General features: G+C 45.7%; 1 protein-coding gene and 1 pseudogene across 1 annotated transcript; one reads left to right on the top strand and one right to left on the bottom strand.

Moving 5' to 3' along the window:
- LOC141271408 (uncharacterized) overlaps positions 1–24,777 on the bottom strand; it is a 107,517-nt pseudogene that overhangs the window by 56,551 nt on the left and 26,189 nt on the right.
- On the top strand, positions 10,712–22,141 carry LOC141271853 (uncharacterized). The gene is made up of 6 exons (XM_073682048.1): positions 10,712–11,624; positions 20,259–20,319; positions 20,403–20,643; positions 20,725–20,868; positions 20,948–21,106; positions 21,216–22,141. The coding sequence occupies exons 3-6, from the start codon at positions 20,415–20,417 to the stop codon at positions 21,890–21,892; spliced, it is 1,209 nt and encodes a 402-aa protein (XP_073538149.1). The 5' UTR covers positions 10,712–11,624; positions 20,259–20,319; positions 20,403–20,414; the 3' UTR covers positions 21,893–22,141.

A 24,777-nucleotide genomic window follows, 5' to 3' on the forward strand; every position in this document is an offset into this window, starting at 1 on the left:
CACTTCCTCGACCTCACGTGCGATTTGCCATGACGGAGAGAATATGGGATGGACTCCAATTCGTCCCGGGGAATGTTTGGAGTACCAGGCTTTCCTACTGTATTTGGCAGATGCTCAACGACCGAATCCAGGGTCTGGGAAACCCTGGTTAGACCGGAAACAGACTTGGATATTGCGGCATCCCACTCGTGGGGAGGTGGTGCACTCTCTTCCTGGGCAGAGGGGGGCTCCTGGGATGTCTACATCGTGGCACGGCTGCAGAGTACCGATTGCTGACCTGAGGGCAATTTTTTTCTTACAGGAGGAACAGGCAAAGAGAAGAATAATAGGGGGGAATGGGCAAGAGCAAGTCTGCCTGGGGATAATCATAGGGTGTACCAGGGGAAACCTGCTGAGGAGTGCTGAGCCTTTAAGCCCAAAAACAGAGCCTACTCGTTCCTAGGAGTGCTGTGATGAGGAGTGAGGCCCCGAGGCTATCCTGGAGAGGCCAAAGGTGTGGAGCGATAGGCCCGCAGGTATGAAGTGGTGGGCATCAGGAAGGAAATGGTGCCAAGCAGGGGAGAAGAGGTGGAATTTGGGAATAAAGCATGCGGGGAATTGTGTCCAGACAAGCACCTCCGATGAAGGAAAGTGAGGATTAGCTGCCAAGCGGGAGGCATGGCTGGAGAAAGTGCGCACTGAGGAAAAGGAAGGAGGGTGTGGCTTTGAAAAGTAGGCCCTGGGGAAGCTGGGGCCTTGATTTTAGCATTTGGCTGGGAGAGAAAAACAAAGACCGTGGGAGGCTGTTAGCGCCACAGAAAGGAAGCGAGTCCTGCCAAATGAGAGTGCTATGGAATGGATCGATACCCAGAGGCAGGGAGATAGATTAGGCCAGAAGCCCCCCTATTGCTCTTTTTTTTTTTTACTTCTTTTGTTGCGAAGACCTGGAGAAGGAGAGGTACCTGTCCTATCGAAATCCCGACTCATTATTCACAGTAGATCGTGGGTCTGTTAGGGGACTGGAGATGGTCAGTCTTCCCCCTGGCATACAGTCTCGCTATAATGGACGACTGAGCTGGGGTTAGGTGGCAAAGGACCGTCCTTATGGCCGCTCTGAGACACTCTTAATGCGTTAGGGGTGTGTGGCCATGCCGAGCAGATACGAAAGGGTACAATGTGGATCAGACCACACAGTTCTCTCGGTCTCCAGGTGGGAAAGAAATCAGAGTGAGCTATTACACGCTATTGCCAGTAGTCACAAGCTGAGGCTGAAAGAAAAAGGGAGAAAATTAATAACACACAAGTGCCTAAGGTAGAAATGGGTCTGAAAGCAGACCCGTGTCTACCTCCTACTGACACTAAGCTAAAACTGATTAGCTTTTTGCTAGTTGGTGAGTGTACCCTGCTAAGGAGAAGATATTTTTTTCCCCTAGTGTCAGACTCCTAGTGGCAGCACCATACATCCCATAGTCTCTTGTTTCCCCAATAAAGCCATAGAGAAAAGGCTTCTACCTAGTATGATTTCTCTAATGTAAAACAAGATGCGATTTCAGGTTAAAATATTTCCAACATTCTGAACAGAAAAAAGACTTCTACCCTGTGTGAGTTCCCAGATGTCTATCAAAATGTGATTTCCTTGCAAAACATTTCCCACATTCTGAACATGAAAATGGTTTCTCCCCTGTGTGAGTTCCCCGATGTCTATTAAAATTTGATTTCCTTGCAAAACATTTTCCACATTCTGAACATAAATAAGGTTTCTCCCCAGTGTGAGTTCTTTGATGAATAACAAGCGATGATTTCCGTACAAAACATTTTCCACATTCTGAACATAAAAAAGGCTTTCCCCCTTCGTGAGTTCTCCGGTGTGTAACAAGAACTGATTTATCGCCAAAACACTTTCCACATTCTGAACATGAATATGGCTTCTCCCCTGTGTGAGTTCTCTTGTGACTAACAAGAACCCATTTCCGGTTGAAACATTTTCCACATTCTGAACATGAATATGGCTTCTCCCCAGTGTGAATTCTGTCATGCCTAACAAGTTCTGCTTTCCGGTTAAAACGTCTCCCACATTTGGAACAAGAAAATCTCTTCTCTTCTGTGTGAATTTTTTGATGTTTAACAAAAGATGTTTTGAGGACAAAACTATTTCCATTTTCTGAATGTGTAATTGGCTTCTTTGCTTTAAGAACAGTTTGTTTTTGAATGCTTCTTTTCTGACTTTTATTTTTATTAGTCTGTAATGAATCAGAAGATAGGACCTGTTCCAAAGGATCAAATGACAGATCTTTGCTCTGAAGGGATGATGGTATATCTGGAGTAATAACATTCACTTCAACTGTATCCTGTGTGATCTCAAGATCATCTGATTTAAAAATTGAAGCTGTCAGTTGTCCCTCTGATCTCCTTGTACAGTCATCTGCCAAAAATAAAACCAATTATTATTTTTGAATAAAATATTCTTGAAATTTATATTTTTGAACATTTCTACTCAAAATGTAAATAGAAATGGGAAGTTATGTAGTACAATAGAATTATTCACTAAGACAATGACAGTTCACAGTCTAATAGAAAACCTCATCACATGAACCTGTAGTGTGTGATGTTCAACTGTTTGTTCATTATGCCTCCAAAATATTGGAATAAAAAGCCTTCAAAAAATGTTATATAGGCAAAAATTATACCAATAAAAACTTTTACTCATCCAAATAATGAACAAGCCCCCACTCAGGTGTCAAAATAGTCAATACTCCTATAGATGAATTCACTGATGGATGTAATTTATAAAATGGAGTCACTTTATGGGGTTTTCTTCTGCTCTGGTTTTCTGCCATTCTGTAACATCAGGGCTTCTGCAAATGGTGCCACATCTCCTCTGGGACCTGCTTTTGCTATGTCTGCTTCTGTCACCAGTCGCCGCCATCAATCATTCTGCAGGCGGCGCTGGTGTTGGAGAAAACATTGAAACTAGAAGCTCTGGGCGGCACAGGCTCTGTCCAGCCATTAAGAATAGGGTGGCTGGGAACTGTAGTACCATCCAGGCTGGCAGTATGGGTGTGTGTGCTGTCCAGCTGGAGTAATCAACTCCCTGCTTCAGCTAACTGGAAAGCTCCACACCCTACTAAAGCTCAAAGCATATTGCCGGAAGCTGCCAGATACAGCCTTGTTCTCCTCTGGTTCAGTCCTGTGTGCTCAGCTCCCGGCTTGTGTATTTGATCCTGGCCCATTTACTGACTACTCTTGTGTCTCCTGATTTTGTATTTTTTCTGCCCTCCTGGTTTTATCTAAAAATCTAGGCCCCTCAAAAGAAATTTCAAAAGTGATGTTACCCAAAAAATAGGTTTTGTAAATTTAGTTGAACATATAAAAACTTGTTGCTAAACTTGTAAGCCTTCTATCATTCGAACAAAAATAAAAGAATGTTGAAAAAATAAAATAAACAGAGATGTTGGAAAAATGCTGCCAACCTTAAGCAGAAATACGGTAAATGCTATTTATTAACTATTTTGTCTGCTATCATTATCTGATTAAGGAGCATACAAAATTTAAAGTTTGAAAATGACAAATCTTTCTAAATTATTTGGCGATTTTCAGGTATTTTCAAAAATGAACTCAAAATATATCAACCTAAAATTATGAAAAACAAAGTACAATGTGTCACAGAAAAAATATTTCAGAATCCCTGGAATCAGAAGAAGCATCCAAAGTTATCACCATATAAAGTGACATGTCAGATTTGAAAAATGGGGCCTGGTTAGGAACAAAAAACTGGCAGTGGGAAGTGGATAAATCAGAGGATTTTGGGCACTAACTACCGAAGTCAAAAACTGTGACTATAGACAATAACACATCTACTGAAATCATCAAACTCAACAGTCTTCATCAGTAGAAGATCAGTAACTAGTGGTGAAACCTCTCTGGAGTAATTAGAATATGTGGCTCTTGGAAAATCTAAACTATCGTAGGGGCCAATATTTTCTGCCAACAGAACTTGTTCAAAAATAGTAGACATTTAAAGAGAACTTTTTAAAATAGTGCAGAGCTGAGGTGTCTTAAATTTACATCTTGGGCATTTGACAAAGGTAATGAGATTTTTTTTTTTTTTTTTTTAAAAAAGGACTACCAAGGAGCTACAGTCTCAAATAAGTGAGGCAGGCTGATACCCCCACAATCACATCACACAAAATGAACCCGTAAAAAAGAGGACATAGAATAAAATAAACATGTTAAAACCCCAACAAGAATATATGTATAAGAGGAGAGCTCTAACACTAAACCGGAGTTGCACTAATTTACGATGAACCTTTGGAGCTACTATGAGTCCTGCCAGAAGAGTAGAAATAGTATTAGTGCTCCCCATTTCAGAAGCGATTGTGCAGTTATCCAAATTCCTTAGGATCGAAAACAAAATGGAAATAATGACATGGAGTATTGCCATGAAACCAGGGCTCGAGCCATGCCAACACATCTTCTGCAGACGTGAATAAATGTATATTATAGCCATGAGCAACGCACAGCTCAGAGATATATCATGACACAGGTGTGATGTTTATGTAATTTATCACAATTCTCTTTGAAGTTAGTTAGTTTAAAAGAAATTGAAAAATCAGGATAAAGGGAAACTCTGTTTTTATTGTACAAAAATTCACACTTGGCCCTCACTGCACATTTAATGTTGTGGATCATAAAAGTGAAGTTTGGTCAGAAAGACTGGACCTGGTCTTGTAGGACCATATGAGCACATTCAACAGCACTGAAGAGAGAAGGTAGATTCATCCAATAAATCAAAATTGGAAGGTAACAGCATCATCACCCTCCACTTTCTCTTACAGGCCCATCATAATTTTTCTTCAAGTGATTTCCTAACTTGTCAGCACATTCTACGAACGCTGTCATTTGGCTTAGTAGTTTACAGATCTGGGCAGATAAGGGTCAGCATCTTCTAATTTCAGGAGGAAGGTGGATCGTCCAGGTTGTAATCTCTATAGAAGAAGGGGTCTTAATGCCCAAAGTAATTTGAACAGTTGTGTGTGGAGGAGAATGTTGTGGTCTAGAGGCAAAATGGTGTTCACATGGTTGTGATATGGCCGGACGACATCACTGATAAAGCAGTGAAAGCTGATGGTTGAGAAGAATCTGTGACTTTTCTGCATTTAGAAGTTACATCTCATGTAGATAGTCGTATGTAGAAATCTCACCTTTATACCGCTCATCACCCCTCACATATGTCTCTGTAGTATTAATATGGGTCAGATCTTTACCCTGAAACAAATATTGTAAGAGTTACAGACGAATGGAGAAGTCACATCTATGATCAGTTCTAATCCTGCCATCTCCATCGTTCTCATTACACAAGTATATATATATAATAATACTGGTGAATAAAACAAGACTGAGCACAAGACTTTCACAGCCGTCTACACATCATAGGAGAGATCCCATGACACCTTCTCTCCATCTACCTGATGATCCTGAGAAACATTGGAATTTTCTTGTTTACACGTCTGAGGAAGAAGACGACGGGGACATCTCTCTGGTGTTGTCCTCTTACTGGAGAGAACTGGAGGAAACACATACAGGGACAGAATTCATTCTTTACATACAGATAATTATAGGCAGTGTGCATTTAGTCCTGTCTATTACCTGGTGATGTGAGGGGCTGGAGAACCTCCATCATTACGTCCTTGTACTGATCTTTGTGTCCTTCTAAATACTCCCACTCCTCCACGGAGAAATAGACGGTGACATCCTGACACCTTATTGGAACCTGACACATACAATGATACCGTCATTCCCCTGAACCCTTCATAGCATTACTGTATAATGTCCCATGATTCCCAGCAGTGTCACCTCTCCAGTCAGCAGCTCAATCATCTTGTAGGTGAGTTCTAGGATCATCTGCTCATTGACGCCCTCATGTATCAGGGGGTGAGGAGGAGGCCCTGTAATTGGGCTCAGGGTTGTTCCCCATCCCTTAGACACAGGGGCCTGACAGCGCTCACTAGAGGTCTTCTTCACTACTGTGTAATCCTAGTTATGGAGAGACACATTAATAAATCTCACTACAGACATTTCCAGAGTCCTCACCTCTCCAGTTCTGTCCATCTGTTATTCCCATAGATAAGAATGACGTAATGTGACGTCATCAGAATCTCTCACCTCTCCAGTAAGCCGGAAAAGAATCTCTAAGGTAAGATGTAATATCCTCTCGGCCATCTTGACACTGTCCCTATCCATCCTTGATGGGTCAATCAGGAAAATTCTCTTACATAGAAGATCTCAACTGAGAAGTTCCAATATTGTAGGAATCTGAATGGTGAGAAGATGAGGCCGATGTAACATCATAAAGAATCCCGTGTAATAATACAATTGTTGGAGGTAATAAAGGGAAACATATCAGGAGATTGAACGTGTAGATGTTGTATTCTCTCTTGTCTCGCATGGACTGGAAAATAAGTTGAATTGCAGACTAAGGCCGGAATCACACTAGCATATAGCATCCGATGCGATATGCTAATGACATTTGGCTCAAACTCTGCTGCGAGTTTGAGCTGAGTGTCAGTGCACTTTGCTCCGATCCTCTCGCATGAGTGAATCGCAGCACAGGTATAGAGGAGACGAAGAAAGTAATTTCTCCATCTCCTCCATTGCCAGCGTCCGTGGGAATCGCAATGCATTTCGAGTGACATCCAAGTGCAGTGCGATGTTTCACATGCACCCATAGATTTGTATGGGTATATGCAATCCGATTTTCGCAGCCAATCGCACCATGCTGCGATTGTTTTTGCATGCCAAATCGTCATGAGAAAATTATCTCAGATGTGAGCTGCCCCATCTACTATATAATTGTCTTATCCCGTCTGTCTGTCTGTCTATCTGTCTGTCTGTCCTGGGAATTCCGGGTCGCTGATTGGTCCGGCCGCGGCCAATCAGCGATGCGGCATTTCTGAAAAACATGGCGGCCATTAGTGGCTCATGTGCGGCACGGAGGTCAGCAGCGATGCAGCCGGGAGATGCAGCCGGCTATTTGCAGCATAAGTCCCCCAACCTACATGCGGCTATCGTCGGGAGATCAGCGGCTACGGCCGCTTATCTCCTGAGGACAAGTGTGATGCCCCTCCCCTCCCCTCCTCTCTCCTCCCGTCCCTCCCCCCGCTCGATCAGTACCCTGGCACCCGGCGTCACACTTACCCCTCCCCTCCCCTCTCCTCCCGTCCCTCCCCCAGCTCGATCAGGACCCCGGCGTCATAGTTACCCCTCCCCGTGCCTCCGCAGCAGCTCCTGTGTCTTCCGCTGATGCTCTGTGACGTCTCAGATCAGAGGGCGCGGTGACGTCTTTACACCGCGCTCTCTCCTGATCGGTCACAGCGCACTGCGTCAACATGCGGGCTACGCTGGAGTCCAGAGAAGCAGCTGAGATGAGAGGTGAGTATTGGATTTTTTTTTTTATATGGGGCCATAGGGGACCTGCATGGGGCACTATGGGGGGATGGATATACAGGGGATATGACTTCCTGCATGGGGCATTATATGGGGGGGGAGAGGTGACATCCTACATGGGGCATTATATGGGGGAGAGGTGACGTCCTGCATGGGGCATTATATGGGGGGAGAGGTGACTTCCTGCATGGGGCATTATATGGAGGGGAGAGGTGACTTCCTGCATGGAGCATTATATGGGGGAGAGGTGACATCCTACATGGGGCATTAAATGGGGGAGAGGTGACATCCTGCATGGGGCATTATATATGGGGATGTGACTTCCTGCATGGGGCATTATATGCGGGGGATGTGACATCCTGCATTGGGTATTATATGCGGGGGATGTGACATCCTGCATTGGGTATTATATACATACACATTAGACTAAAGTTGGCTGGAACTGCAGATGATGTCAGGTGAGATAAGGATCTAGCATTAGAATTTCAAACACTGAAATTTGCTGTTCCTGGAAATAAGCCTCCTCTAGAGGAGTCTGCCAACAACTCTCTCATAGAGACCACAGGAAAGCCAAGCCGAGTAGAAAGGTTGTGTGTATGAGGGAGTCAGGAGAGACAGCAGTCAGGATCGTTTGACCAACAGTTATCTCATGTGTATGGGGCCATTAGTATTACACTGACAGGCAGGGATAATACACAGCACTACAGTAGTGCAGTGCATCACCGCAGCAATCAGAGGCTTGTATGTTGTATGATCACACTAATGAGGGTTGTGGAGAAAGTCTAAAAGCGCTTTTAAGTGAAAAATAAAGATCACAGTTCTAGCAAGAGAGAAAGAACATTCTCCATTATTGATGAAGTCAGAGAGAAGACATCTTCCATATATTTCAGATAGCTTCCATTATTTTATTTCAGGCAGAAAGAGAGAGAGAGATAGAGCCCCTCACACATGTATAGCACCTGCTGACCGTCCCAGATCCATAATTTCCAGCCGTCGGAAACTGATCCAGGAGGTCGCTGGTATGTGCCGGGTTCATCAGCATCGGCACCAAGAATCGGGATAAATGACTATTTATTAGCCAGTGGAGTGGGTGATACCATATTGTGAGGGGAAACTTGAATCATAAAGTGTGTGGGGAGGATGGCTGTACTGTGGGAACATTATACTGTGTGTGGGAGATGGCAGTACTGTGGGAACATTATACTGTGTGTGGGGGGGATGGCGGTACAGTGGGAACATTATACTGTGTGTGGGAGATGGCAGTACTGTGGGAACATTATACTGTGTGTGGGGGATGGCAGTACTGTGGGAACATTATACTGTGTGTGGGGGGATGGCGGTACTGGGGTAACATTATACTGTGTGTGTGAGATGGCAGTACTGTGGGAACATTATACTGTGTGTGGGAGATGGCAGTACTGTGGGAACATTATACTGTGTGTGGGGGGATGGCAGTACTGTGGGAACATTATACTGCATGTGGGAGATGGCAGTACTGTGGGAACATTATACTGTGTGTGGGGGGGATGGCGGTACAGTGGGAACATTATACTGTGTGTGGGAGATGGCAGTACTGTGGGAACATTATACTGTGTGTGGGAGATGGCAGTACTGTGGGAACATTATACTGTGTGTGGGGGGATGGCAGTACTGTGGGAACATTATACTGCATGTGGGAGATGGCAGTACTGTGGGAACATTATACTGTGTGTGGGGGGGATGGCGGTACAGTGGGAACATTATACTGTGTGTGGGAGATGGCAGTACTGTGGGAACATTATACTGTGTGTGGGGGATGGCAGTACTGTGGGAACATTATACTGTGTGTGGGGGGATGGCGGTACTGGGGTAACATTATACGGTGTGTGGGAGATGGCAGTACTGTGGGAACATTATACTGTGTGTGGGAGATGGCAGTACTGTGGGAACATTATACTGTGTGTGGGGGGATGGCAGTACTGTGGGAACATTATACTGCATGTGGGAGATGGCAGTACTGTGGGAACATTATACTGTGTGTGGGGGGATGGCAGTACTGTGGGAACATTATACTGTGTGTGGGGGATGGCAGAACTGTGGGAACATTATACTGTGTGTGGGGGAATGGCGGTACTGTGGGAACATTATACTGTGTGTGGGGGAATGGCGGTACTGTGGGAACATTATACTGTGTGTGGGGGGATGGCGGTACAGTGGGAACATTATACTGTGTGTGGGAGAATGGCGGTACTGTGGGAACATTATACTGTGTGTGGGGGAATGGCGGTACTGTGGGAACATTATACTGTGTGTGGGGGGATGGCGGTACAGTGGGAACATTATACTGTGTGTGGGAGATGGCAGTACTGTGGGAACATTATACTGTGTGTGGGGGGATGGCAGTACTGTGGGAACATTATACTGTGTGTGGGGGATGGCAGAACTGTGGGAACATTATACTGTGTGTGGGGGAATGGCGGTACTGTGGGAACATTATACTGTGTGTGGGGGAATGGCGGTACTGTGGGAACATTATACTGTGTGTGGGGGGATGGCGGTACTGTGGGAACATTATACTGTGTGTGAGGAGATGGCGGTACTGTGGGAACATTATACTGTGTGTGGGGGGATGGCGGTACTGTGGGAACATTATACTGTGTGTGGGGGGATGGCGGGACTGTGGGAGCATTATACTGTGTGTGGGGGATGGCGGTACTGTGGGAACATTATACTGTGTGTGGGGGGATGGCGGGACTGTGGGAGCATTATACTGTGTGTGGGGGATGGCGGTACTGTGGGAACATTATACTGTGTGTGGGAGATGGCGGTACTGTGGGAACATAATACTGTGTGTGAGGAGATGGCTGTACTGTGGGAACATTATACTGTGTGTGGGGGGATAGCTGTACTGTGGGCACATTATACCCTGCTAGGACAAGAAAGGGTCAATGTACTATGAAATTAATACAGATTTCCATGTTTCTCATCTTTCATACTTTAGTCGCATGTATCCATCAGTGGAAAGGGTACAAAACAGTATGATTATAAGATAGTGGCAAAAGAAAAGCACTAAAACAGTCTCAGCACTGAGGGGGTTAATGCAGCCTGCGGCCAGTAATAGGGAATCTCCACATACCTCCACCTGCAGAGCCGCCACCACATATATGGCTGTTCTGTGCGCACAGGACCTGTGATGAGGTCACAGGAGGGGAGGAGTCAGGGGTCACATGATCAGGGGCCTCAGTGGATGCAGGACTCTGCTGTGCTGGTTGTCATGGTGCTGGATGAGGTGAAGGTTATGTGTGGGGTCAGGAGGGGTTTACAGTGTGGATGTAGCAGAGCCGTGTGTGTACGAGGTGTACGGAGCGGAACAGCGTGTTTACGAGGTGTGCGGAGCGGAGCCGCGTGTGTACAAGGTGTACGGAGCCGAGACGCGTGTGTACAAAGTGTACGGAGCCGAGACGCGTGTGTACGGGGCGTACGGAGCGGAGCCGCGCGTGTGTACGGGGCGTACGGAGCGGAGCCGCACGTGTGTACGAGGCGTACGGAGCCGCACGTGTGTACGAGGCGTACGGAGCGGAGGCGCGTGTGTACGAGGCGTACGGAGCGGAGCCGCGTGTGTACGAGGCGTACGGAGCGGAGCCGCGTGTGTACGAGGCGTACGGAGCAGAGCCGCGCGTGTATGAGGCGTACGGAGCAGAGCCGCGTGTGTACGAGGTGTACGGAGCGGAGCCGCGTGTGTACGAGGCGTACGGAGCCGCACGTGTGTACGAGGCGTACGGAGCAGAGCCGCGTGTGTACGAGGCGTACGGAGCAGAGCCGCGCGTGTACAAGGCGTACGGAGCAGAGCCGCGCGTGTACGAGGCGTACGGAGCAGAGCCGCGCGTGTACGAGGCGTACGGAGCTGCGCGTGTACGAGGCTTATGGAGCCGTGCCTCGTACGAAGCGGAGCCGCGTGTGAACAGCGCATACGGAGTGGAGCAGTGTCGCCACGTGTGTACGGAGCGGAGCTGCGTGTGTACAGCGCGTATGGAGCGGAGCCTTGTGTACAGAGCCGAGCAGTGTGTGTACAGAGCGGAGCAGAGTGTGTTCGGGGAGGACCCATGTGTGTACAGTGGCGGAGTCGTGTCCAGTCAACAGTCCTTGGCACTTGACTCTGTTCACCAAATGTCTCATACGTCAGCATCACGGGTCTCCTCACTTCTCAAGTCGACATCATTCAGGTGGGCTGTTCCTCAGATCCACGGGTTCTTCGGTCACAGGAGTTTCTTCCGCCACACTCATTTCCCGTGCTTCCTCAGATGCTCTTGGAGCTGCCTCTGTAAGTTCCCGGAATCGCCTGGTTCCGCACGGTCTGGTAATTCCGCTCCTGAGTGTCGATCGGTCTCTCCAGTGACGGGTGTTCGATCATCAGATCTGAATTGGACTTCATCTGTACTCCTTAGTACAAACTCTGAAGCCTCCGGACTTAGTTCACTCTCCTGAGGATGGTACATCCCTCTCCTTGCCGGTCTGAGAAATACAATGGTGTGCTCTTCTTCATCGGAACTTTCAAGGTCACTATCCACCACCGGAGCTTCAATCTGTTGTGGTCTCTTAGTCAATCTCGGTCGATGTCAGTCTGCTTCTGGGAAGTTTTGTTGTGGTGGGAGATAATCACAGGGTAGTAATAAATTTCGAAGGACTATTCTGGTTTTCTTGTCCCCTCTTTCCAATTGGATTTCATACACTCGACTGTCATCAGCTTTCCTCTTTACGACCACATACACCTTGTCTTCCCAGTAAGAACAAAGTTTTCCTTGACCACCTTTCTCACGTACGTTCTTGACTAGCACCCGCCTTCCCCGTGCCAATTCTGCTCCATAACATTTTCGATCACAGTACTCCTTACTCTTGCTCTGTCTTTGCGTAATCACTTTGGACGCCATGTTGTATTCCTCTGCCATCCGTTCCTTCCATTTCCGAACGTACTCCAGATACGTTCTGTAAGTCTCTAACACCGGAGTATCGAACATGATGTCGATTGGCAGTTTTGGCGATCGTCCATACAATAGGAAGAAGGGTGAGTAACCCGTTGCATCGCTCTTTGTTCAGTTATAGGCATGTACCACTTTTGACAGAGAACTCTTCCAGTCTTTCTTCTCATCAGCTGTTAAAGTGCGCAACATCGACAATAATGTCTGGTTAAAACGTTCCACTTGTCCATTACCCTCTGGGTGATAGGGCGTTGTGTGGGATCTCTGAATTCTACAGTACTTTCCTAGCTTGGCGAAGAGCTGGTTCTCAAATTCTCTTCCTTGGTCGTGGTGTAACCTCGTAGAGAACCCAAACCTCAAAGCAAAATCATTGAAGATCTTCTCTGCCGCTGTTCGACCAGCTTCATTGGTGGTGGCATATGCTTGGGCAAATCGAGTAAAATGGTCCATCACCACCAATATGTATTCGTAACCAACCTTGCATGTCTCGAGATGTAGAAAGTCTATTGAGACCATCTCAAACGGATACATAGATGTTGCCCATAGGTGCCCGGGGTGATGTGTTGGAACGTTTATCTTTCAGACACCCACACTCCCTGGTCAAGTATCTCTCAATATCTCTCTGCATGTACGGCCAGAAGAAACGTTCACGGATCAAGTTGGTTGTCCTTTTCACTCCAAGGTGTCCCATGTTTTCATGGAGTTCTTTGAAGACCAACCTACGGAATACTCTGGGTAGTACCAACTGCCGGTTTTGTCCTCCTTTACGATACAGGATACCGTCTTCACTGAGGTAGAGATTTGTCCATTCTTTAACTAAAACAGATACTGCTGGTGACTCATTATCTCTTTCCCGTGTACTTGGAAACCGATTTTGGTCCACAAAGTAGTATTTTACCAATTATCTGATCTTCCCTTTGTGCTCTACGGATTTTTCCTTTTGGTAGTTGTTGAATGGACAGGGGGTGATCTTGTTGTTCTCTCGCTTTTATGGTGGTTTCCACCGTCAACGGACACCACAATGGTATGTCTTCCTCTTGATAAGCTTGCACTGCTTGGGTAGTGCTCTCAATTGCTTCCATACTGACTTCCTCCGAGCATTCTTGCATGAACTCCTCAGGCTCTAGTGACATTCTTGACAATCTGTCAGTATCTGCATTGCATTTTCCAGGCCTGTACTTGATGCTGAAATTTAAGTCAGCTAGTTCAGTGACCCATCTCTGACCTGTTGCATTCAGTTTGGCTGTAGTGAGGACATAGGTCAAAGGGTTGTTGTCAGTATATACCTCAAACTCTTTGCAGTAATAGAGATAATCTCTAAATCATTCACAGATAGCCCATTTCAATGCCAGGAACTCCAATTTTCCGGAATGTAGATGGTAATTCTCCTCGGCGTCTGTCAACGTTCTAGAACTGTAACCGATTATTCTCAATTTTCCATCTTGATCTTGATTCTGATACAGGGCAGCTCCCAGTCCAAATTGACAAGCGTCACAATAGAGAACAAATGGTAAGTTGAAATCAGGATATCCCACGATGAGTTGTTTTACCAGGTAGTCTACTAGTTCTTCCAGTACCTCCTGATGGTCTGCTGTCCAGAGAATGGGCTGTTGGGACAAAACGGCGTTGTTTCTTTTAAGCCTGGTCCTACCCGCGTTCTTCTTTTTCTCCGTGGGTGTTGTTGACTCGGTCGTCCCCCCCAAGAGGAGGTATAGCGGGGCGGCAATCCTGGAGAATTTCCGAACGTAAGTACGATAGTAGGAGAAGAATCCTAAGATCTGCCTCAACTCCCCGACAGTAGAGGGCCGCTTGTCTTTTAAGGTCAGTACCGGAGCGATTTCTGCTGGGTCCATGGTATATCCTTCTCCGGACACAATTTTTCCTAGAAATTGGACTTATCTTTTGAACAGTTCACACTTCTTTGGGGTCAACTTTAACTCTGTGTTGTTGTTACCGCTGTAATACGGTCCTCACGTGTTCAACATGCTCCCGGAAGTTTTTGCTGTGTACCACATTGTCATCCAAGTACGGCTGACAGATATCGTCCCTCAATCCTTTCAAACAGGTCTCCATGCTCCTCTGAAATTCTGTGGAAGCTGAACTGAGCCAGTAGTAAGAGCACCCACCTCTCGTCAACACGCCCACTTCCAGTTTTTTATTTTTTATTTTTACAGGTGCCCCACCCCTTTTTGGCACCTGTCCCGCCTCCACTTCCGGTCTAACCCCTCCCCTCTCCTCCCCATTCTCCGCCCCTATGTATGTCAATACCTGTTACGTCAGTTCCGTCCCTGCCCCCGGAAGCCAACCCTTACCGCCCCTATGTGTGTCAATATCTGTTACGTCAGTTCCGTCCCCGCCCCGGAAGCAGCCCATGTTCAGCCTCTGTTACATCCCCCATGACCGCCCACATGCCCTTCACCCAAGGTTGTAGGTTAATGTGTAAGCGCCGTATGTAAGAAAAACATGTCAAGACATGTTTTTGTGAGAAAAGGCAGCCCCAGGATCCCTAGGGTTAGCATTCTGTAGCGTTCATAATAATGACGTAATAAAAGTGTTTAAAAAAAAATATACATTTATTGTAGATTCACTTAGAGGTATACACAAATCAAGAAATGGAAAAAGGTGTAAATAGATTTCAAAATACAACATTATACAAGCAAATCTATAGGTTACAATACATTTCAATGCTAATATTTACAAAGTTAACCATGCGCTCGGCGACAGCGTCTCTGTAAGGTAATAAGTAATGTGTAAGCTAGGCACATTCCCCATTAACTTTGTGTAAACCGAATTGCTAGAAGGCGATCATGCCTTTCACCCCCATATAGGTTAAAGTGTAACCACCTTATGTAAGAAAAAACATGTCAATACATGTTTTTTTGTGAGAAAAAGCAGTCCCTGGGTTAATGTTAACTGGCACAGCAAAATAGATTGAATGATTTATTGAACAAGAAATACTAAGATATAAACATTTTTAGTACACATTACAAAAAGGAAATATCGTTATAAAACCATATTAGTTCTATAGCAGAAATAGAGCAAGATCATGTTTCGCAGGGCGGTTTGCAAACCTGATTATAATCGCATAATGGCGTACGTAAAATCGTGATAGAGTTAGAAAGATTTTGTACAAATGCATCTACTAGACGATCATTATGTTTTAAATCATTTGTAAAGTTTTTCAGTAATCGCTTCAATGTAATTCTCGCAGCGACATGATACAACACGTAAATACAAAACTGTCCGCAAAAACTTGATATAGAGTCTTGCAGCTGGCGGTTCTGATAGCAATAAGTCGTGGTGTTTCTTCTTAAAAATTGTATATTTGTATTCGGAAATACGGCGGCGTCGGGTTGTAACCCGTAACTGTCAAAAAATAAGGATTTGTTCCTGCATAGAATAATGAGTAGCCAATGCGTACCGGGCTCTTCCGAAGAATCTGTGTTGACGATATAGGCTCTAGGTCTATACCTGATAATATGGCGTGGTAAGAGGTCGCAGGGAAATACCCCGCCAAACATACTCCGAGTAACGGGATTTCGGCTCAAAATGCATGACAGTTGCATAGTATTCATTATAGATGAAATCCACTGTGGAGTCACAAAAGTTTAATTAAAGTAGTATAGGACTTCTCGACGTTGGTTAATCTCCAGTACAGCCGTGTTGACAGCATAAACGATCATATTCACCGTGTGTGGTGTGGCATCCGCAAAATGAATTTAGGCCCGTAGGTTACCCGTTTTATTGAGCGAAAAGTGAGCGCTCGGTTCCTGATCCGGCGACAAATCAAACGCGAAGAAAGTGTAGCCGCTCATAAAATCATCACGGTCTATGCTTAATCCTGCGTCGGCTTTTTGTTTTCCGGAGATGTGAACGAGAGCCATATATTCCCTCACAGCATGTTCAGCGTCAAAATTAGGGTGAAACGGCTTGGCGGGGATCTGCTGTCCGTCCAAATACAGAGCAGCGTGGTTGATCCTATAATGGTGAAAGCAAAGTGGGTTTTTCTGGTAACTGCCGCTGAAGGCCTCGTTGTCCACAAAGCAAAGAATCACCGTTTTTGGTATCTGGCCCAGAAAAAGATTTTCAATGATTACTATTTCTCGTTCCTCCAGGGATGCTATAGACTTTCAAACAGGCTCTGTCTAGAGCGTATTTAGCGGGGCTTGATAGAAGAGCTTGGCTGTGACCGATCCTGACGGCTGGAGAGACTTGTACTCTCTTTACGTAGAGGGCTGCGTTCACGATCTGAACCTTAAACTGTTCCTGTTCGGGAGTCATAAGGCAAAGCGAGTCCTTATTTCTTGATAACTTGATCTTAAGATCTAGACCATTCAAAATGAGTTTAGGTTGATTAAAAATGTCACCCAAGATCGGGCCCACGAGTTCCACAGGCCTTGAGAGACGGGTTGCGTGGGCTCTGCATGCGAACCCATGATTTTGATTTTCGCCGTTGAGTACAGTGGTCTGGTGATGGCCTGCAGTGTCTTTATAGAATAACCCCGCTGTAAATTGCGATCTCAACGCTTGCGTACTGTAGTTTAAAAGCGTTTCAATGTAGGCCCGGTAACTATAAATGTTATCAGATTGTGAAATCAAACGGTCCCCCAGAGTAATGTCCACCTGATTGAAAACTGTGGCTATGGGGTAATTAATAAGTCCCACACGCGTGCTGGCAGCGAGAACCGTACCGTCCTGTTTCAGGATGCAGCACTGGACGTTCAAGAGTGTATTATTTAAATCGTAATAATATTCGCCGCTTCCCGATACGAAAAATTCCAGGGGTGCGTTATCGGCTAGAGCGGCGATGGGTTGCACCTCGACAAAAACAGATTTTTCTACGCTAGTCTGCGTGGGAGGCACGGTAAAGATATCCAGTTCGCTTTAAGCGCACTCTATCGACGCATCGTGAATAAACGCCATGGCCCGTTATTAGAAGATGTCACTCGTGAGGCGTCTTGCGGACTTCTGACGCGAACTCGATTTACGTTGAGCGGTGTTATTCATGAGGCGCGGCGGGAATCACGGTGAGCGGGGTCTTTTCGCTCGTGGTAAAGAGTTTCTTTCTCTTTTTCTTTTACGCGATTTTGTGGTTACGTAGATTAGTCCGTCACCCTCTTGATTGTTTTTAGAGGTGCGATTCAATCTGTCCACTACGGCCGTAGACATACCCGTGATAGCGTCTTTAGCAATGTTTCTTACGGCTGTTTTTACATGCCGTTTGACTAGTTCTAGGCCTTTTCTAAAAAGCGGTACTGCTCTTCTAAAAAGACTTCTAAACAGACCACCGAGACCGGCGCCGTACATGTATTCATCACCGCGGAACCCCTCTAAGCCATGCCCTGCTTGAGCTACATAGTACCGTGCGTACAAGGCGGGATCCCCGTAAACTGTTTGAGACATAATTTTTACCGTGGTGTAGTCTTGCGAGGCCTAAAATGTAATCGCACTATACACTTTCCGTATCTGAATTTAACCGGCGTACCCTGGTCCGACATGACAGTAACAGTTACGGAGTCAAAGTGTTGCTTGCACAGCGGTATGTAATCTGGCCGCGAGTAGCGCACTGTGACAATATCATTATCATCGCCGCTAACTTCTACGGTCCGTAACAGTTGAACGTAGCTGTTGCCCACAAGCTGATGTTGAATTATATCAGTGTATACAAAAAGCGAATAAAAACCCGCCTTTGAATCGGGGTAAAAGCGGCGATTCCATGGCATTAAAGCTGCGGGTGAATCATCGACGGTCTGTAGTCCGAAAATAAATTTTAGCTTAGTACCCAGAGCAAACTGTATAGGGGATGGGTCGGGTAGGATTACCTCTCGACGTAGATAATCATAACGTATCCTATAGGCAGGCGTGGATAAATTCAGCGATTCTATTCGCGCATTGGCTGTACCGACCAGCTTTTGAATGTTCGGGTAAAATCCTGATTTTACATGATAAACCTCTAACGGTTCGTTGTGTTTAGCAGCGTAGAAGTTCCCTTCAAAAGCGTCGAATGTGTTCCACGTATGGGGGTACTGTATTTCCGTTAACGCCACTTCCTAAGCTCCTGAAAGATGAACGGCCTTTGCTAGCTTGGTGGTGTAACTCGAAATAGTATTTTCGGGGTAGATTTTGGATGATGAATTGCTAGGTAGTGTAGCGTAAAACGAATCGTCTTCCATGCTTTATACGATCGTTAATTGATTTTCTTCTATCCAACTATTGAATTTATCGGGATATCCGAGCCACTTCACAAAATAATGAGTTGCACCGCGACGCCTGCGTTTTTTCAACACTTTTTCAACTTTGTAGATCCTATTAGCGTCTTGCGGCACCTTTTGTAGTTCGTCTTCATAAAAAAACCCTTTTACGTTTTCACCGCTCAAATCGTTTAATGCGTAGAGAGGTTTTCTGAATCGTGTATTTACGGACGAGACCACAAAAATTTCACGCGTGTAGGTTTGCTTGTAGCCTTTTGAAAAGATATGCTTATGCCGTACAATCCGGACGTTATCCCCCGGTTTTAATAGAGGCTTAAATCTTTTCGCTGTAGAGATGTCTTGATAAGCGCTGCGCCATACGGTCATGGAGTTAGCTTTCGTGACAGAGGCAGGACTGCATCTTATAGTGCGATGATAAGCGTAATTGTAAGAGTGCACTAAATCAGGTAATACGTCTATATATCGCAATGTGTTATGAGCCGTTAAATAGCGCCACATATGAGCTTTCAACGTGCGATTAAATCTTTCCACGACCACAGCTTTCACCGTATTATTCATAAAGAACTGATGTACGTTATACTCTTTACAAAGCGTAGCGATGGGCTTATTCATAAATTCTTTCCCGCGATCCGTTTGTAGTTTTTGCGGGATACGTCGTTCGCTTTTAAAAATCATCTCAAAAGCTTTTGCAAGCTCCTTGCCGGTCTTGGTCCACAGGCCGATGACCCAGACGTATTTGGATAGAACATCTATGACCATTAAAATATATTTTAAACCGTCGTTATCGTTAGCGTAGTCATTCATGCAGACGAGATCCGCCTGCCAGAGACTATCCACATCGCTAACTATGATCCGATTTCTGATAAACCGTCTTCTTACGGATTTGTGTAGAGAATACGCTTCTTGATCGTTAAGCCACTCTGCGACAGTCTTTCTACGCACGCCATATTTCTTAACGGCATTATAGAGACGCTGTATCCCACCGTAGGAACCGGGGCTCTTTGCTGTATAATAATGCTTGTGTAACAGAGTTTCGACGTTAGGCATTTTGAAAACAAAATGGTGTCGGATTTAGATTCAATCCTTAATTAACTAGCTATTATAGTTATACAGGGTAAAACTGGTATGGATTGATTTTCCCATTCTAGGTAACATTTTTAGTATGACGCAGCAAAAAAAAAACAACTATTCCCAGGCTATGAAGTAACATTAGCTAGCCATATCAATCAATACAATAATGTTAATGATTATTGGTTTCTGACAAGATAATTAAGGGCATTTCTTAATTAACAAGCTAATATAGTTATACATGGTAAAACTGGTATGGATTGATTTTTCCCAACCTAGGGAACATTTTTTTAGTATACCGCAGCAAAAAAACTGCTCACGTGACGTAGTCAACCGTGTATATATATCCGTGCGAATTGTTCATTCAGATTATCAGAACACTCAGTCTGAAGAGGTGACAAGATATTGAATACCGTCAATGTAAGTAATTATCTTTTAGCATATCATGGGGCTGTATAATGTTTATTTAATACCGAATGCCTGATTGTCACCATTATTATGTCTTGTATATTAATTTTTAATTGTAACTGTTGTAAGTATTTTATAGTTTATGCGCTTATTTTGTCGCTATATATTGTATGACGTTATGCGCTTGTTACAGATGAACTGTAATTTTAACGATCACGGCGCCGGCGAGGAGCAACTCACGGACAGCCAACTAAGTAAGTAAAGTTTTAGAGAGAATGTGTGAAAATGAAGTTATAGGATGGGGGATACCTACCACGCTTTTATTTTATTTTAAAAGCTAGATTCCTAGATGCCGATATGGAAGAGGAATGCCACGCAGCGACAGTGTCTGATGGCTGAAGCGCAACGTGAAATGGTCTCTGGGGGCCGTCATGTTAATTTCGATCTAGCGGAAGATCCTCAATACCCAGACTCACAGGAGCTACTGACCGAATCGCAGCAATTGGACGCTGAAGTAATGGCGGAGTGGTCCCAGGATAACTCCAGGACCTTGGATATACACAGCCTACCTATGTATGGTAAGTCCGGTAACAAAAAGCTCTTTGTACTCTACATTATCTTGTGAAGTTTTTATGTAATTCGACGTCTATTTATTTCAGAGAGTTTCATAGATTGTACAGTCTCTGACGATGACCGTCCGTCCGCCAACACCAGCGACGATGAAGCTTGTACGCAACAACCTGTATATTCAGTCACAGGCCGGGATATCTGGAGCCCTACGTACCCGCCAACATCTACGGAAGGTATTGTCAACTACAAATGTTGCCGTGCTCTACAATAGAACGGCCAGCTGTGTGGTAAATCACCGGTTATTTATTTCAGAGACCATCATCGATTTAACTGGATCAGACGATGAACCAGAAGACAAAGAAAATGCTTCATCACTCGGTACCGGTACAAGAACCGAAGAAAATTATACACACCTGTCAACGTCTTATTCACCCCCCACCCAATCGTTCTGGAGACATATCAACCTGACGTGTAAGTTTTTTAAACCGTACTAATCCGTTACAACAATGTTTACTCTCATTTTCCTATTTTGCTAAGATGCGCCATAGATTAATTACGAGCTCTCCATTTTCTTACGCAGACGCGCCTAGAAAGACAGCACGTAGACAAGCCTTCAGAACTATTTTTGATAAAAAAGAATTTGAACGTAGGCCGCCGCTGGAACATCTGTGGAAGCAACCCACTCAACTTAAAGAAGTAAACCCTCCGCACCCCTCAGAGCAAAAAGCCACAAGTAACTCATTTCATCCAAGCCCTAAAACCAGATCTGTCAACAAAAGCGGCAATCTAAATGCAGGAACCTCGACATCCCATGATTCTGAAACAATCTCTGCAGGACCCTCAGGTAGGTCAATGAGTATTGAACCAAATGTATTACGGGTTTGTGACACTATAGCTACACCACAGAAGCCTAAAGTTCAGAAACGGCCGCGTAACACCACAATACTGTCAATAAAACCTAAATATCAGAAAACTCGAGACAGTATATCATCGTACAAACAATGGCCCCTAGATGTAAAAAGAGTATTTAACAACCTATACAGTCATACCATGACGCTTATCAACGCACACAATCATTTAGCTGACCTGTTGGATCGTTGTACAGAACTGTCCGCACAGCGTCCGGATAGAGCCAGCATTTCAGAAATAATGGCTTTAGAACCGCTGTACACAGAGGCTGTTGAAGCCGTTAAAAACCTACCGAGGGCTCGTGTAATGCACGCGCCCAGACTGACTGGCGTGTGCGTGTTTATGTAGTGATTCCACTGTGCAATGAACCGGAGAGTGCCTGGAGGGGCGTAACTAAGTATCTGCCCGATCCGACCAAGGTCGCACGACGGCATACGACGCCAGTGCACCAGGGAGGAACAGAGCAGAGGAACCAGGGTCTACTTCAGGTCAGACTCCGGACACGGCTGTTGACCCACACCGGGGAATACAGGAACAGGCAGACTAGAGCGCAGGCTGGGTAGGGTCCAGTACAGACTGGGAGACAAATTCGAAACCGCAGACGCGGCGGACAGGGCAGAGCAAAGCGAAAACCGCAGACGCGGCGGACAGAGCTGAGCAAAGCGAAAAACCGCAGACGCGGCAGACAGAGCTGAGCAAAGCGAAAACCGCAGACGCGGCGGACAGAGCTGAGCAAAGCGAAAACCGCAGACGCGGCGGACAGAGCTGAGCAAAGCGAAAACCGCAGACGCGGCGGACAGAGCTGAGCAAAGCGAAAACCGCAGACGCGGCGGACAGAGCTGAGCAAAGCGAAAACCACAGACGCGGCGGACAGAGCTGAGCAAAGCGAAAAACCGCAGACGCGGCAGACAGAGCTGAGCAAAGCGAAAACCGCAGACGCGGCGGACAGAGCTGAGCAAAGCGAAAACTGCAGACGCGGCGGACAGAGCTGAGCAAAGCGAAAACCGCAGACGCGGCGGACAGAGCTGAGCAAAGCGAAAACCGCAGACGCGGCGGACAGAGCTGAGCAAAGCGAAAACCGCAGACGCGGCGGACAGAGCTGAGCAAAGCGAAAACCGCAGACGCGGCGGACAGAGCTGAGCAAAGCGAAAACCGCAGACGCGGTGGACAGAGCTGAGCAAAGCGAAAACCGCAGACGCGGTGGGGACAGGGCTGAGCAAAGCGAAAACCGCAGACGCGGTGAAGACAGGGCTCTGTAGACACGGAACAGACTAGAAGGGAAAGGCAGGACCAGATACCCACAGGGTACTTGCAGAGAAGTAGCGAGTGGACCACAAACTCACAAACGGAAGTACAGTGACAACGAGCAGGAGTTAGGTACGAGTTCAGACTCTGCAGAAAAAGGGAAAGTACGGACATAGAGAAAAACAAAACAGGCTAGGAGAGTATTCAGACAAGAACAGACACAGCAGCAAGATACAGGAGCGGGTTCACACAGGCCTGGAAATACAGCCTCCAGGATAGGCAGAAGACAACAGGCTAGAAGATAATACAGACAGGACACAGTTCAGACACGGGAACTGATACCGAAGGCAGGAAACATAAACGGGACCTGGCATATCAGTGACCAAAGGCCAACTGACAGAACACAATGCTCAGGCAGGGATTCATTGGAGCAGCTGGGTTAAATACCAGATGGCAGACAGCAATAGGCTGAGGACGCACAAGGGGTGTGCCTGCAGCAGGTACAAAAAGCAGGAAGTGATCGGGCGCCGCCCTTAAGCAGCAGACACAGAGGCAAACAGACAGCATGGAGGGAAGCAAACTGGACTGGAGATTAAGTGCGTGCTCTTGCACAGTGGGAGATGGACCACTATGCAAGGACGCCGCCAGGTATGTTACAGCTCGTACATTATGACTAGGCATGACGGGTCGCGGTATGAAACGGAGACCCCTGCGTAAAGGTTTTTTCAATAAACCACACGTCATAAAACGTTGTATTAAAAAAGCAAGAAACGCTACACGCGCGTTAAAGAGGCGAAAAAAACTAAATAATAGGGTAAAGCGCACTGCTATTGACTCACCACACGTTACGCAAGGACGACCCCCACAGAACACTACAACACTTCAGCTTTCGCCGACAGTCGTCACTGAGACGGCAGAATGCGAATCCTCGATAGATTCTCAATTCCTAGACACACCGCAGAATTCCGCGTCGGATACACCTACAGTCTCCGGCGTTGAAATCTCGAACGATGATCGACAAGATGCAGCGCCACAGTTTTCACCTCCTCATACACCGGCCATAAGCGAACATTCATGCTTTTTGGAACACTTATTTCATGTTCGTAGGGAGATGAGTAACCTCAATGCCTATCAGTATATCGATCATTTTAGATTTGTGAATTTAGACCGCATACGCTCCTTTGAAGAAAGTTTGGAGATCATACACGGTTCTATTCAAACGTTACTGGATAGGATCGTGAGGGATATCGAGCCGGGCGACTTTATACAATTAAGATTAGAAGGGGACGGAAGACTAAATCCAGTCTACGGTTTTAAACAATGTAGAGAACAATTTGACGCGACTGCTTTCCTAAATGCCGTGGGCAACGCGTTGCAAAGCAACGCCGAGTGCATAGCCGGCGACTGCTTGAAATTGATAGTAAGCGTCGTTAGGAATAGACGGGGAGGTATAAAACGCAGACGACTGATCTATAGTTTATACACGAATTATTCATCTGAAACGTCAAATGTTGTTTGATTTTAACAATTACGGCTCTAATCAGTGTTTGGCCGCGTCTCTCTACGCCTTACTGGCTGAAGACGACCCGCCTGACGATGATTTAATGAAACGTGCGGTGGAGCTGCACAGAAATTTGAAACTACCCGACGATTAACTAGTGAGCTTTAGAGACATTAGAGCATTTGAGACGTATTTGAACGTTACCATTAAAGTTCTATACTTTAGTCAGGGAGACTGGCGCTATTTTCACACGGATAAAGAACCCACAGACAGAATATTATATATTCTACATCATGATAATCATTATTACGGTATAAAAAATATAAAAGGATTCATAGGAGCTAAATTCTTTTGTGAAAAGTGCAGTTCTGCATTTCATCACAAAAATAATCACTCTTGTCAATACTTTTGCTCCGCGTGTCAGAGGTCGGATTGCTCTGATACAGCTGCAGAGCATCTGCAATGCCCACGCTGCCGTGTATTTTGT

Source organism: Phyllobates terribilis, unplaced genomic scaffold, assembly GCF_046119375.1.
Source record: "Phyllobates terribilis strain yellow unplaced genomic scaffold, ASM4611937v1 Scaffold_5__5_contigs__length_657084704, whole genome shotgun sequence".
Taxonomy (NCBI): Eukaryota; Metazoa; Chordata; class Amphibia; order Anura; family Dendrobatidae; genus Phyllobates; species Phyllobates terribilis.

What these genes read in the sequence shown, in the direction of transcription:
- LOC141271853 (XM_073682048.1), top strand. Translation starts at nt 20,415, where the DNA reads ATGCCGATATGGAAGAGGAATGCCACGCAGCGACAGTGTCTGATGGCT. An exon ending in ACACAGCCTACCTATGTATG is followed by an intron (nt 20,644 to 20,724) that starts GTAAGTCCGGTA and finishes TATTTATTTCAG; the next exon opens with AGAGTTTCATAGATTGTACA. An exon ending in GAGACATATCAACCTGACGT is followed by an intron (nt 21,107 to 21,215) that starts GTAAGTTTTTTA and finishes TTTCTTACGCAG; the next exon opens with ACGCGCCTAGAAAGACAGCA.